General features: G+C 38.4%; 1 protein-coding gene across 7 annotated transcripts in view; it reads right to left on the reverse strand.

Moving 5' to 3' along the window:
- The window catches only part of LOC106093786 (axotactin), a 448,664-nt gene that overhangs the window by 129,444 nt on the left and 302,599 nt on the right, over positions 1-16,621 (reverse strand). For all 7 annotated transcript variants that reach the window (XM_059363679.1, XM_059363659.1, XM_059363628.1 and 4 more), the window contains exon 15: positions 1,564-1,764. In XM_059363679.1, the coding sequence (XP_059219662.1) occupies positions 1,564-1,764 (201 nt within the window). The remainder of the gene's footprint in view (positions 1-1,563; positions 1,765-16,621) is intronic.

Below are 16,621 nucleotides of genomic sequence, written 5' to 3' on the forward strand. Positions count from 1 at the left end.
ATTTTATGTATGTCTATACGTATGAGCGTTATCCAAATCTGAACCGATTTCTTACAGTTTTGATAGGTATCGTCTACATTCCAAAGAGCAAAGGCAAATGTTAAGACGATGAGATGAATATTGCGATCTGTACTTTGCAGACAATTTTAAATGGACTGCCAGGGACCCACAGACAGACGGGCACAGCCAAATCTAATCAGAAGGTGGATTTGAGTCGATCCTTATACTTATCAACAGGCGTATCTCTCTTCAAAATAAATAAGCTTGTTAAAAAACATTATATCGCAGTAGTGGTACCAATATTGTCTGCTATCTGACCAACCATTACTCAATAAAAAAAATAACAAGTAAAAGCGTGCTAAGTTCGGCCGGGCCGAATTTTATATACCCTCCACCATGGATCGCATTTAGCGAGTTCTTTGCGCGGTATCTCTTTTTAGGTAAACAAAGAATAATATATAAGAACTGTTATGCTATTGCAGCTTTATCAAGTTATAGTCCGATTCGTATCATAAATGAATTAAATGCTAAACATAGTAGAAATCATGGTGTAATATTTCAGCCATTCGGATAAGAATTGCGCCTTGTAGGGGCTCAAGAAGCAAAATCGGTAGATCGGTTTATATGGGAGCTATAACAAGCTATACCATATTGGATACGTATATTGAGGGCCATAGGAGAAGCCTTCGACAAAATTTCTGACAAATCGGATGAGAATTGCGACCTCTAGAGGCTCAAGAAATCAAGATCCCAGACCGTTTAATATGGCAGCTATATCAGGTTATATACCGATTTGCGTCATACTTAGCACAGTTGTTGGAAGTCATAACAAAACACATCGTGCAAAAATTCAGCTATATCGGATGAGAATTGCGCACTCTATTAACTTAAGAAGTCAAGATCCAAGATCGGTTTATTTGACAGCTATACCAGATTATGAACCGATTTGAACCATACTTGGCACAGTAGTTGGAAGTTTTAATAAAACACTTCGTGCAAAATTTCAGTAAAATCGGACGAGAATTGTGCCCTCTAGAGGCTCAAGCAGTCAAGACCCAAGATCGGTTTATATAAAGCATGGACCGATTTAAACCATACTTAGCGCAGTTATTGGAAGTGATACCGAAACACCACGTGCAAAATTACAGTCAAATCGGACGAGAATTGCACCCCCTAGAGGCTCAAGAAGTCAAGACCCAAGATCGGTTTATATGGCAGCTATATCATATGCCTATTTGGCCCATTTACAATCCCAACGGACCTACACTAATAAAAAATATTTGTGCAAAATTTCGAGCGGCTAGCTTTACTCCTTCGAAAGTTAGCATACTTTCGACAGACAGACTTTATGGGGTCTCAGATATATATTTCGAGGTGTTACAAACAGAATGACGGAATTAGTATACCCCCATCCTTTGGTGGAGGCTATTTTAAACAAAAAACAAACACGAAAACTTCGGCAGCAATATCAATGAGTTTTTACAGGCTCTCCAAATTTCTGCTTAAACATCGATTTTTTAAACACACAGAAACCTTGTATACGGTTACACTTGTCATACTTACTCGGAGCTATATTCCTCTCGTTGATTTCCGCCAAATCTACCAAATATGCGCCAATTTTCAAGCCACGTACACAGCCAATAAAGCCCTGTTGGGCTGGAGCCTCCATATTTGTACGTAATAAATTTGCTGGGTCATAACCACCAATATTCAGTTGGAAATATTCCGTGGGTGGAGCTGGAGGCCGATGGGGTGATAGCACCTCTGTTTGGGAAAAAGAATTCAAACAATTTTTAATAAAATGTCATATTACCAGTTGTAATAACTATTTGCCTCGTTTGTTCCTTCATAAGGAGATAAATGAATGTGATAACTATTGTCGGTCAAAGCCACAATGTCCATATATTACGCACTACTCAATCCTGCTTCTGTTGAAAACGAAGGAATATCTCATATTCATTGAAGTGGAAACTATGAAATCTGGATGCTACTTTTATTTAAATATTAATTTAGCAGATACAAATATGTCTTTGTCCCTAATGAAGTAATGAGTGTCGCTCCAAACCACAATGACCATATATTCACTTTTCTATAATGAAACGTTAATTATGAAAACTGGACTCTCCTTTTGCATGATGTTCAGCAGTGACATATTGCGGTTGCAATTCATTCCCGTTCTTCAATGCAATGAAATAACTCAAATGCATTGGAGTATAAATTATGAAAAGTAGACATTTGCAAGATACTATGTAGTGACATATAATGGGCAATACAACCCCGTTCGCACAATACAAAGGAATAACTCATATTTATTGAAGTGTTAATGGAACTTAACGGTTGCCAAATATTATGTGAAGGTGTGTTTATTAGGGCTGTTTTACTTTTGAACTATAGGTACATTGATGTGGGTATTTTTAATAAGAAAACATTTTTTTCATATTTGGCAAAAATGAGTTTCTTAAATGCACAAATCAGTTCATAGTTTACCCTTCTGGAGGTATATATACACCATGTACTCGCATATTTTCGTTCTCTCACTCACACAACAAATAAGTATTTATTGGTACAGAAATCCGAACATTGGCAATACTTTATGAAGTTCTTCTTCTTACATATATTGTGTGCTCCTTATAGCAATCTACAAACAACAACTTGGTATCCAAATTTCAGATGGGGTACCTAGGGGGGCGTCCCACCCCAAAATCTACTAAATATATATATACACCAATCGCGACAATATGGGACTTAAATGAAAGGTATTTAAGATTAAAAAATTTATCTGATATCCAATTGTCGGCCCAAGTGTTTGGGGGACCACCCCGACCCCCAAAAACCCCCTAAATCGGACATATTTACCGACCATGGCAATATGGGACTTAAATGAAAGGTATGTGTGAGTAAAATACCAATCTGATATCCAAATTTGGGTCAAAGTTTCTGGGGGTCCACCCCTTCCCCCCAAAACACCCCCCAAACAGGACTTATTTACTGACCATGGCAATATAGGGCTTAAATAATCTGATATCCAGATGTGGAACCACGTAGTTGAGGGACCGCCCATCCCCGAGAATATCCCCCAAAGAAGACAAACTCACGACCATAGCAATATGGGGCTCAAATGAAAGGTCTTTGGAAGTAAAGCTCGAATCTGTTATCAATGTTCGGGAAAAGTGTTTATAGGGCTACCCCACCCCATAACACCACCCAAATAGGAAGTATTTGCTGACCATTGCAATATGAGTCTCAAATAAGAGGTATTTCAGAGAAGAACACGAAGCTGATATATGTTTTCAAAGCCAAGTCACTGAACGGCTGCCCCATCCCCCAAAACACGCCCCAAACCTGTCATGTTTGCCGACTATGGAAAAATGGAGCTCAAATGATGGGTATTTGGGAGTAGGCTATGAATCTGACATCAACATTCGGGATCAACTGTCTAGGGGACGTCCCACCACCATAACAACCCCCGAGTAGGACATATTTGCTCACCAAGACAATTTGGCTCTTCAAGACAGTGGAGCTCGATATTCATAGTTTTTAGGGCCCATACCCCAAACCGGACATATTTGGTGGCTTTTTCAACAAGGGGTTTAAGTGAATGATATTTAAGATTAGAAAACGAATTTGATATCCAATTTTGAGCCCAATGACAATACGGGATTCAAATATTGGGAATGGAGCACGTTGCTGATATATTTTCAGGGCTAAGCGATTGGGGGACCACCCTAATCCCCAAAACACCCCTAAATCGGGCATATTTACCGGCCAAGTCAATGTGGAGCTTAAATGAATGGAATTGGGGGAAGATCAAGAATTGATACCCACTTTCGGGACCAATTTTCCGGGGGTCTACCCCTTTCCACCCTGTCTGGGGGATCACCTCACCGCCGAAAACACCCCTTAATCAGACATAATGAGAAAATCGGGCTGAAATAAAGTATTTTAAGAATGGAGTACACCTTGCATTCAAACTTAAATTCGTAGACCAATAAAGATCATATGGGATTCAGATATTTATAATGTTAAACTGTTTGTGACGCGATATACTATTTTCGTAGCATGTTGTTTCACTAAAAGCTCTTTCATTGTCGAAAATAAATATTCCAAGGAAAATTTTGTTCCATATAAAGTAAAAGATATCACGTCTGTCGATATCACGATAGCGGTCGAACACGTAAAGCTAGCGACTTGAAATTTTGAACAAATACATAATATTGATGTAGATCGTTGGGGATTACAAATGGGCCATATCAGTTCAGATTTGGATATTTCATATAAACCGATCTCCCGATATGAGTTCTTGAGCACCTGGAAGCCTCAATTTTTGTCTAATTTGACTGAAATTTTGCACATTGTGTTCTGCTATGATTTTCAATAACTATACTAAGTTCGGTCTAAATCGGTTAAGGACCTGGTATAGCTCCCATATAAACCGATTTCCTAATTTCACTTCTTGAGCCCCTAGAAGCCTAAATTTTCATACGATTTGGCTGAATTTGCACATAGTGTTATGTTTTGACTTCCAACAACTGCGTCATTTACCTTTCAAATTGGTCAAGAACATGATATATTTAGTTCCCATATAAATTGATCTCCCGATTTGACTTCTTGAACCCTTACAAGCCGCGATTTTTATCCGATTTGGTTCAAGTTTTGCATATAGTGTTCTGTTATGACTTCCAATAACTGTGTCCAGTACGGTCTAAATCATATTTTAGCAGAATCCATGGTGGTGGGTTTCCAAAATTCAGCCCGGCGGAACTTTGCACGCTTGTAATTTTTTTTTAGAATTTGTTTTTATTTAGAATTTATATATCCACCACGTCTTAGATAGATTCTTAAATGACAAAAAATTTATATAATTTCACTTGTTTTTTTTTTTTTGTTCAAAAATTCATTTGACATTTGCTTCGCATTTTTGACAACTGTTACGATATACTTAAGCCACGTTTTGTATTACGTTTTTGTTCGACTTGTCGATTGATAAATTCTTCGTTTTAAATGAATTACACAAACCGATATCAGCCATGTCTTGTTTGCAGGCCGAACGAACGTAAATGTTCGTCGTCGACAAACAGGTTGTTAATCTGCATATCTGCAAATACAAATTTTGCCCATGAACATTCCACTAAGGAACAGGGGCAAACTTCTCACATATCATTGCAGTCCGATTCAAGTTTAAGCTCAATGATAAGGGGCCTACTTTTTATAGCCGAACGGCGTGGACAGCTCTTTGGATAGAAGTTTTTACATGGTAGTGGCCTCCAATATCTCTGTCTATGGGTGGGATATCTAAAATAGTTTCCAGTGGTCTAGTGGGCGTGGTCCTCATCGCTCCGCCTATGCCAAGACAACATATTCTCCAAAGCTGTTGCAATATCCTTATGTTGCACGTTTCCTCCATCGCAGTCCACTAAATATGGGGGTGAGCTCCTGTGGAGCCAGTAAACTATCCTCGAATCCAAGCCCTATTTCAAGCATGCGGACTGTTTACATTGTGCCTAACATCCGTGAGCCTTCTCAGTACGCTTCTGAGTATGACACTTCCAATTCAGTTTCCTGACCAAGATCACTCCTACATCGTTCTATTGGGGAAGCGTGGTGCGTCAAATAGGCCTTTGTCTTCCTCGTGGACTGGCAGATTTAAGTTTTTTCTGGGCTAACATTGAGCTCCCTCCCTTGACATTGAGCAGTTCGCTGGATGTTATACTCTTTATTATGGTGTCCACAATACGTTCCATGGTTTTGAGTAGAAAGGAGGTAAAGCTTTGAGGTCTTTAGGCCTTTGGTGTCGCATAGCTTGCATAGCCGGGCTTGGGTATAAATACCACCATTGCCTCACGCTAGGCTTTCGGAGTATATGCAAGTCCCAGGTACGCTGTGAAAATATTGTCCAGGTGGGGCGCCAGATAGTCTGTCTCTTTCTGTAGTAACCGTCGTATCCTGTGGAAAATGCGTTTTCATCAAAAGCCTCAACATGTCCTCTCTCTGCTCTCACTCCCATGTCGTCTACTAACGTTTTAGTTTGGACATGGGTATTTGAGAGAAACTTTTTCATATTGCCGCTCTGGTAAAAACACATCCCAAAATACTTCCTTTTTTTTACGATGTGCTCTCTTATAAAGTCTTTTTCAATATTGCGAATCTTCCCGGTCATCCAGGGTTTTTCTTGAGTTGATTTCCTTTCCCAAAGAGTACAACTATCCTTGAAAGACTCCACCAGTGCAGTCGTAATCCTGCTGACATTGTCTTCAATGTCTTCTATGCTTGGACAATCTAATTATCTTGCCCAAGTCTTCTTCTGAGTAGTCTTCCGAATCTGGAAGCTTATCGGATTCGTTGCTGGCCGTGCTATTCTAAACCTCCTCCAGGACCCTCCAGTCCTGAACCGCATCGATTAGATTTTCCGATCATATTGTAACATCAAAAACCTCCTCCCTAATCCTATTAATAAAGGTAGCGGTGTTACCAATATTAAGTGTTATAAGGTCGTTAGTATTCAAGAACTCTTTGCGTTCCTCATCAGCCATTGCATATCCGACGTGGGTGGCGGTGTCGGAGAGCCGAAAGGCAGATAAAGTGATGCTAGGTATGTTCCGGGACGTCTATGACTGAATTAAGGCAATATGAATCTTGCCCTTACTGATTTTCTCCATCAGAGCGTGTGTAGCAGTATTGTTCTGGTGGAGGTTTAGCTGCTTGGGGTGATGATCTCATCGGCCGTTCCCTGTCCATTAGGTTGTATTGACCTTCCAGTCACTGCACTGTCTGATGTTTTCGTATTATGTTCTTTACCTATCCAAGTTTTCCCAATCTCCATAAAGTTGGTAATGGTTCCATCGTCAGATCCCTATTCGTTACTGTACTGAGTTTCCCGTCCCTGCCTCTGCCTATCTTAGTCTTCCATCGTCGGCTCACTGTTCGTTAAGCTGCATTGAGACTCCTGTCGCAACGCTGCCTGAAGTTTCCATATTAAGACCTTTACCTCTTCTAGTCTTCTAAATTTTAAAGTCGGTGACGGTTCCGTCGTCGGGTTCCTGTTTGTTAGGCTGTGTTGGGTCTCTCGCCTTGGCACTGCCAGTAGTTTTAATAATACGATCTTTGCTTATCCTAGTCTTCCTAATATTGAGAGAGACGATGATTGTATTGTCGTCAGCTCCCTTGTTTGTTGGGCGGTATAGAGTCACCTGCCACTGCACGGCCCGATGTCTCAATATGAGGATTTTTGACTATCCTAAACTAAACACTAAATTTATCCATGAACATTCCATTAAGGAACAGGGGATACTTCTCTCATATCAATGAGTGCAGTCCGATTAATGTTTAAGCTCTATGATAAGGGGCCACTCTTTTTATGCGAACAAGTTCGAACGGCGTGTCACATAGCGACACCACATGTAGAGAAGAAAGATACTTTAGAGAAGGATACTTTTCAAATGAAGCCAGCATTAATAAGGGGATAACCACCGGCGTCATAGGCGGACATTCTAACCTCTGCGCCATGGTGGCCTCTAGGGGCTATTCTATTCTTCCCAATCTTGAAAAAGAAAGCCCTGGTCCCGTAGTGCGCCATGCCTTTGGTCTTAGCCAAACTTGTCACGGAGAATTCATCAATGCCAACCACAATGACAGTACCTTCCTCCTTCTCCTCCCTGTGGAAGACCTCCCACTTCTCTGCGACCAAACCTTGGTTTTGCTTGCCCAAGAATCCCAGGGAGCGTAAAAACCTCTAACAAGCTGTTTGACGGTATCAATACATTCCGCCGACGCAAAACGCAGCGTAAAGATGTCCCCTCTATACTCGCAGCTCATCATTTGTATAGGTGGACCCTCTACAGAGTTCCACAGATTTTCGAAAATTCGCTCGTTAACCATTTCCTCCACTTGGGACCGATGATCTGGTGGAATCCTACCGGATGCATTGCCGGCTTCCCCAGAGTACTTGAAAGCGGGGAGCTCTTTTTCTTCTTCAGCATTTTAGCAGTGTTACGCGCTTCGGGACATCTGATTTTCTTTCCAGCTTCCGTAAAATTGCCTGGAATGTCAATTCTATCCCTGCGCTTTCGGCCGATTGCGCTGCCGGTACACACCCTTCTGTTTTCTTCGCCGTGCCCCGGATCACTTTCTCGGTCTGCTTGTGAGCTTAGCAAAGCCAACGCTCACTCCTGCCCTCATCTCTCGATTCGGCTGCGATGACTGTTTCATTAATACTGTCGTTGTCTGAATCCGAGTCGGAAACACCACCTTTACTTAAAAGCTGGGGACCCTCTGGGAATCCTGTGCATCCTTCTGGTTCATCCGTCTCTTCTTCACTAATTAGTCTGACGACTAATTGTACGCTTGAAGCATTACTCTCGACTACAGGTGCCTAGGCACCCACACCTATAGTAGGGGAGGACAACATGCTACGGTCTGACGCCACCGCCGCAGCTGTTCGGTCTTTGGAGTCCATTTTCCAAAAACGCTTTAAATTTTTTCGTAATAGGTAGTACCTATTCCAAGATGCGAATATTTTTCTTTGAGGAGCGAAATGAAAACACGTCCGCTCCACTCAATACCAATCAAATATCAAAAGAACTATTTACTTTCAAAAAATGTTTTTTTCCTATACCCATTCTAAGGTAAATGGATATTTGTGACTCGACTGATTTTACTCGCACTAGGCTGTCAACTGAGACAGTAAATTTTCATTTAGGGTATTTATACGTATTGCCTTATGCTTTGCAATCAATGTGTTGGACGACAATTCATGTGGTTTTGAGAGCAATTTCATAATTGCTGTTCACTTAATTGAAGCAAAAATTTTCTATTTTCGGAACATGGATTTGTATTTTGGAAATTTATTAAGTATCAATGTTTTGAGAAAAACTATCAACATCAGCCTGAAAAGAATAAGCTACGTATGTAGGGGCAATATTCAAGCGCAGAGTTACTGTTGCAAAAGGGGAATTTTTAAAGTGGGTCATGTAATGGAATTTTTAAAAAGAAGGTTTAAAAAATCTCTTTTCACAAAAATAGAGCAAAATAAGCAAAGCAAGTGAGGCAAGACAAAAGTCGGGCGGTGTCAACAATGTAATTGCCTACACCTACCCTTTAAATGTTCGTTTTCGAATTCGACGTTCCATTGCATCTCACAAATGCTTTATCGGATTAAGATTCAGTGATTGCGGTGGCGAATGTACATGATTAGGTAGATTATTGTATGAGAGTCATTCCTTTCAATACCAGCCGTACAGAATTTAAAACAAGTAAAAGCGTGTTAAGTTCGGCCGGACAGAATCTTGGGAACGCACCAACATGGATTCTGTTAAAAATTTATACTAACTAAATTTGGTCGAAGGGCATAATATTATTCTACATACCAAACTTCTGTCATACCAGCAAAAATTAAAGATTCTAGGAACCGAACAAGGATAATCGAGAAACCGGTCTATATGGGAGTTACATGAGGTTATAGACTGATTTGGACGGTATTTGGCATAGTTGTTGAAAGTCGTAACAGAACACCGCATGTGAAATTTCAAAGGCTGCAGGTCCATACTTTGGCATGGGTACCTGGACCTGGGAAAGCAGATGAAATGATACTTGGAGTGTTAGTAGTAGTATATAGCCCTTGTAAGGGCTAGAGAAGTCAAATCGGGAGATCGGTTTATATGGGAGCTATATCAGGTTATAGACCGATTTTGACTTGACACAAGAAATCAAAAAATGTATTCCTCTAGCCGAACGTAGCGCCTCATACATCTGCGCTTCTTCTCCAATCTCTGACACCCAGTTTCGGGATATCTCTTTCCACTTGGTCACTCTATCATAGTTTTAGTCTTTCTGGTTTGCATGTTCTGTTATGGTCGCCCTCAAAAGACCTCTTTGCTGGAGGTTTTTCATCTATTCTGACAACATGATCTAGGCAACGCAATCTTTGTATTTTAATGCGTTTTACTATGCTTTTTTGCAAATTTTGCCCATGAACATTCTACTAGGGAACAGGGGCAAACTTCTTACATATCAATGAGTGCAGTCCGATTCAAGTTTTAAGCTCAACGATAAGGGACCTCCTTTTTATAGCCGAGTCCGAAAGGCGTGCCGCAGTGCGACACCTATTTGGAGAGAAGTTTTACATGACATAGTACCTCACAAATGTTGCCAGCATTAGAAGGGGAAAACCACCGATGAACATTTTTTTCTGATGGTCTCGCCAGGATTCGAACCCAGGCGTGCAGCGTCACCTCTGCGCTACGGTGGACTTCGGCGTTTTACTATGCTATCGTCGTCAAACAGCTCTTGTTTCATACAACGCATATATTCTCCATTAATGCATACTGGTTCATATATCCTACGAAGGATTTTTCTCTCAAACACTCCAAGTATCATTTCATCTGCTTTCCCAGGTCCAGGTACCCATGCCAAAGCATGGACCTGCAGCCTTTAAAAATTAAGACGTTGAGCTGAAACTTCGCACAGTTAATTTTTTTTAACCATAGGCAGTTTAAGTTCGAAAATGAGTTATATCGATTTATATCTTGATATAGTCCCCATATGAACCGTTCTCCCGATTACAGGTCAAATGTCTATAGAAGGCGCATTTAATAATCTATTTTGTTGAAATTCGGCACAGTGAAGTGGCTTGGAATCCTTGATATGATGCGTTCGAACAATGGCCTGATGTAGACAGCATATTGACCGATCTACCGATTTGAGGTCTAAGCCTATAGAATCCGTATTTATTACCCCATTTAGCTGAAATTTTGACATTATGAGCTGTGTTAGACCCTTCAGCAACTGAATGTGAACCGATACAGACTATGTCTAACTTTGAATTTTATGCGAAAATATATGATTGAAGTCATTTTGTTAATAATTCTACCCACCACCGTAGGATAGGGGGTAAATTCATTTAGTCAATCCGTTTGCAACACATCGAAATATCAATTTCCGACCGTACAAAGTATATATATATTTCGGATCGTCGTAACATCCTAAGACTTTTTAACGATGTCCCTGAGTCTGCCCGTCCGTCTGTTGTAATCACTCTACAGCCTTCAAAACTTGAGATATTCAGCAGAAATTTGGCACACATACGTCTTTTTGATGCACGCTGAATCAGTTCTTGAACGGGCCACATCGGACGATATTTGGATATAGCTGCTATATAGATCGATATGCCGATAAAGGGTCTAATGCCCATAAATGCTTTATTTATTACCCGATTTCGCTGAAATTTGAGACAGTGAGTAGTTTCGATCGGATTATATTTATTGGTTTCGATCGGATTATATTTAGATATAGTTGCCATATAGACCTATCTGCCGATAAAGGATCTGAAGCCCATCAACGCTTTATTTATCACTCGATTTCGTTGAAATTTGAAACAGTGGGTTATTTTATGCCTCCTGACATCTGACCTAATTATCGTACTATATTTAGATATAGCTGCCATATAGACCGATCTGTCGATAAAGGGTCTAATGCCCATAAATGCTTTAGTTTTTACCCGATTTCGCTGAAATTTAAAACAGTGAGTTGTTTTAAGCCTTCCGACATCTGCCCCAAATATATTTCAGATCGAACTATATTTAGATATAGCTGCCATATAGACAGATCTGCCGTTTAAGGGTCTGGAACCCATAAAAGCTGCATTTATTTCTCAATTTCGCTGAAATTTAAATCAGTGAGTTGTTTTAAGTAACCCGCCATCTGACCCAAATATAGTAAATATCTGAATGTATTTAGATATTCCTGTCATATAGACCGATCTTCCAATTTAGGGTCTTTATCCCATAAAAAGTAGATTTATTGTCTGAAAATGTTACTTGTATATGAGTTCTCGGGACTTGAGTAAAATATGTTTGAGACCAGCCCCTATTAAGATATAACTACGGATATGGCAGTGGAGTTATAATAAAATAGGATGATTATTAAATCCTTGTTTAATTTGGTCCACATTGGTGCCATATACAACGACCTATAAAAAGCGCATTTATTATCCGATTTCGTTGAAATTTGACGCAGTCACTTATGTTACGCTTTTCGAGTGTCCTATATTTTCATTTCATTTCATTTATTTAACACCAAGCACAACAAGATTATATCTTATATTTTACTGTGCTGGTTCACAACAGTGCAGTTTCATCAAATAATTCCATTTTAAACTATAACTTATAAAAAAATAAATAAATAAATTAATTATAACTTATACTACTAGACTACATACAATTTCTACTTATAATAATCATGTAGCTCCTTTTTGAATTCAATAGCATTGCTTATGAGTTGTATATATGATGGGAGGGTGTTCCAGAGACGGTCTAGGTTGAATCAGTTTGCGCCCTCGATTTGATCTAGCAAATTGCAGGTGTTTGTAAAGATATTCAGGTTCTTTGTTATAAATAACCTTATGTAGTAATTGCAAGCATTTAACATTTAGTAAATTTTCAACTGAAAGATCAAAAATCTGATAAGCAAATTGTGATATGTGGTCATGCCGTGGTCTGTTGTATACATATCGTGCAATATCATTGTAGGCAACTTTGATTTTCCTATTGTCATCAGCACTGCAACTTGCAAATAATTCACAATTATATAGAAGAGTTGGGATTAAGTAAGATTTAGCAAGAAGCATACGAATTTCGAAAGGAGTTGACAGACGAGCTGCCCACATATTCCCCAGCATACCACGAACTTTTCCCACAGCTGCATTTATATGATTCGTCCAAGTTAAGGTAGAGTTGAATGTTAAACCCAAGTTTGTTGCTGCTTGAACACGGTTTACAATCGTGTTCTCAATCTTTACTTCAACTTGGTCAGGGATTGTTACACTTCTTTTTGTGTATGATGATCAGCTTAGATTTGGTAGGATTTAAACGTAAGGCATTATTAACAGCCCAACAATATATTAAATTCAAATCATTATTTACATTAGAAATACATGTTTGAAAGTCATTCAGTTTCGTGCAGGTATACAGTTGAACGTCATCAGCATACATTTGTATCTTACATGTTAAAGGTACATCGGGCAGATCATTAATGTACATGGTGAATAACAATGGGCCCAAGATTGAGCCTTGGGGCACACCATTTGGAACATGAAGCGTATTTGACCAGATATCATTACAATATACAGACTGAGATCTTTGAGACAGGTACGATGATATCAGTTGACAGGCAGTACGGGAAAAATTAAATAGTTTTGAGAGCTTGACTGCAAGAATTTGATGGTTTACAGTATCAAATGCTTTACTGTGATCCAATAGAAGGAGAAAAGATACCATCTTGTTGTCCATATTTTGTTTAATATTTTCAACAACGTCTATTTAGACAGATGTGCAACTTCTCTTTTTTCTAAAACCAGATTGCCATTCTGATAATAGATTTTGAGTGCACAGGAATTGTTCGATTTGATTCGCCATTATGCATTCTAGCGCTTTGGATAAGAACGGTAAGATTGCAATGGGGCGGTATTCATTATTCGATTTTCTAGTCGGTATGATTTTAGCGAGCTTCCATTCATGCGGAAAGGTGGACTTGGTCAGAACAGTATTGAAAATATATGTTACATATGGCAGCAATTTTGGCATGATAATTTTGATAAATCTTGGATTTATTCCGTCAGTTCCAGTTGCATCAGATTTTATTGAGAGTATGCTGTTCAAAACGTCAGTTTGGTCTACACAGCAAAAGGAAAATGGATTTTCCACTTGTACAGTGTTCATATTCTCATATATATTTTCATGGGGACATATAGAGCAAACAGATACAAAATGCTCATTCAGTTCATTGATGTTTAGATTGGGCGGAAAGTTCGTGTTGGTTTTCGCTCCTATGCCAATTTTACGAATTTCCTTCCATTTAGATCTGCTATTAACAGCATTCAGAAATTTTTCCCGAAAGAATAGCGTTTTGGCCTCGTTTATGCTTTTCCCAACATTTCGCCTGGCACACTTAAAGCGCTCATGCAGTTGTGTTGTTCTGTATCGTTTCCATCGTTTGTATGCAATATTTCTTTCATCGATTAGTGCACGTAACTGTTCATTAAACCATGGGGGTTGCTGATTTTTTATGGTAATGGTTTTTTCAGGAACACATTGACTATATATTAAGCTAATATAATGCTGCAAAAATGCTGTTTGATCATCCACAGAATTTAACTGATATATAGAATCCCATTCGACATTATCAGTAAGGCTATTAAGAAGATTATAGTTCAGTTTTTTAAAATCACGGAATATAATTGTCTCGTCTTGTTGATTTATGTGATAGTCATACACAAGAAATATCAAGTCATGTTTAGAAAAAGCCGGTGCAGCAATTTGGTCATATAAAAGAACCTTTGACTCACAGTTCACAAAGAAAATGTCCAAAAGAGTAGACGAATGATTAGTAAAATGGGTTGGAACAGAGCGGTTAGTAGGTAACAGATCAAGAAGTTCCATAGCATCAGAAAATTGCGTTTCAATTAAAATATTGCTGTTAAAATCTCCCGCAATAACAATATCATTATATCGTAATGATATTCTTTCAAGGCACGTCAAACGGTGTGCTGCTGTTGGGCCTATATACACATCCAATAAGCATTGACGAGTTAGAAATGCCAGTTATTTCAACAAAGAGGTTTTCAATACAGTTGCCTTGCTCAGACTTCAGTTTTATAGTACCGTGGATACAGTTTTTTAAGTATATTGCAACTCCACCAGCATGGGAGTGCCTATCAGCTATCAGCTCTCAAAACTTTATATCCCGGTAAAGAGTACAAATTGTCAGATATTTCAGGATGGAACCAGGTTTCGGATATACATATTATATCTATGTACATCAGAGTTGACAAATATATCACGAAGTTCATCTAATTTATTATTTAGACTTTGGGCATTGATGTGGACAATCTTTAATCCTGATTTCTGGTTTTTAAGAATTCTAATCATACAGTTTAGATTATCTCTGGAACCATAAGCAGTATTACTTGGCATCACAAGTCAATTGGATAAGCAATGCTGGTAATGTATACAGCGGTCAAAAAAAGTATTCATCATTAGCAAAATTGATAATAAATTCACTTATTTTGGGTAATTGAAGAAAATTTAAAGTAAACAAATAATGCAGTTTTATGCAATAGTTTATTTTTCGTAATATGTTTTAAAATAAATTCAAAAAATAAATTTAATTAGCGCAAAAAATGCAATTTTATATAATAACACCAAAAACAGAACAAAAAAAGTATTCATCATTGATGTGCTATCATCAAAGTCAAGTTCAAATATTATTTGGGAATCCCCCTTTTCTGTTTTATTTAGTAAAGGAGGCTTTGCCCTTGACAGCAAATATTTAATTTCATTGAAAATATAGTTTTTGTCAAAATGGGTCGTAAGCAAAACGAGGTTTCTGATGAGGTAAAAGTTTTGATAATAAAACACCACAGGAATGGTTTAACTCAAAAAACTATCAGTGAAATATTAAATAGACCACGATCTACTATACAATCCATCATCAGAAAGTGGACAGAAACGAAAACTGTTGACAATAAACCAAGATCTGGTCGACCAAAAGCACTTTCAGTTGGAGATGTGCGTTGGCTAGTGCGGCAAGTTCAGAAAACTCCGAAGACAAATGCGACCATTCTTCGTAAAAACACTATGCAATATTTAGGGAAGGAAGTTACTACACAAACAATTCGAAATACACTCAAAAGGCATAGTTACAGAGGAAGAACTGCACGTAAGAAGCCCTTTATAAATAAAATAAACCGAGTGAAAAGGCTAAACTTCGCAAAAATGTATGTAAAACAGCCCGAATCATTTTGGAAAACAGTCATTTTTGCAGACGAGAGCAAGTTTAATCTTTTTGGGTGCGATGGAAAGGTCATAGTGTACAGAAAACCAAATACAGAGCTTGAAGAACGAAACACAGTTGCTACTGTAAAACATGGTGGAGGTGGTTTAATGGTTTGGGGGTGTATGGCGGCTTCAGGAGCGGGAAATCTTGAAATTATTAATGGAGTAATGGATCATAAGTATTACATTGACATTTTAAAGAGGAATTTAAAAGATAGTGCTGTAAAACTTGGGCTTGGTAATAATTTTCAATATTATCAAGATAATGACCCCAAACATTCTGCTTTAAATACCAAGATGTGGATGCTGTATAACTGCCCCAAAGTCATTAAAACTCCTCCTCAAAGTCCCGACTTGAACCCAATTGAACATCTTTGGGAACATCTCGAACGCCAATTGAGAACGCGCAATTTTTCGAGCAAGAATCAAATGCAACAGGTGATAATGGAGGAATGGGCTAATATAGACCAAAATATAACCGCTAAATTAGTCCAATCGATGTCAAACCGTTTAAAAGAAGTTATAAGACGCGGTGGTCGAATAACAAAGTATTAATTTTTTTAAATTATGTTATTTATTTTTTTGTTTTTTTGCAATGATGAATACTTTTTTTGTTTAATTTTTTGTGTTCAGCTGTAAAATGGCCCTTTTTGTTCCAATAAATACTATTTTTTTCTTTAAAAACAATGAAATTGTGTACATATATATCACACAAGCACTACTGCATCATTAGTTTAATATGTTTTTATTCCAATTGTCTTTTGTAGACTTATTAAAAAAAAAACATTGAATGATGA

The sequence above is a fragment of the Stomoxys calcitrans genome, chromosome 1, assembly GCF_963082655.1.
Source record: "Stomoxys calcitrans chromosome 1, idStoCalc2.1, whole genome shotgun sequence".
Lineage (NCBI taxonomy): Eukaryota > Metazoa > Arthropoda > Insecta > Diptera > Muscidae > Stomoxys > Stomoxys calcitrans.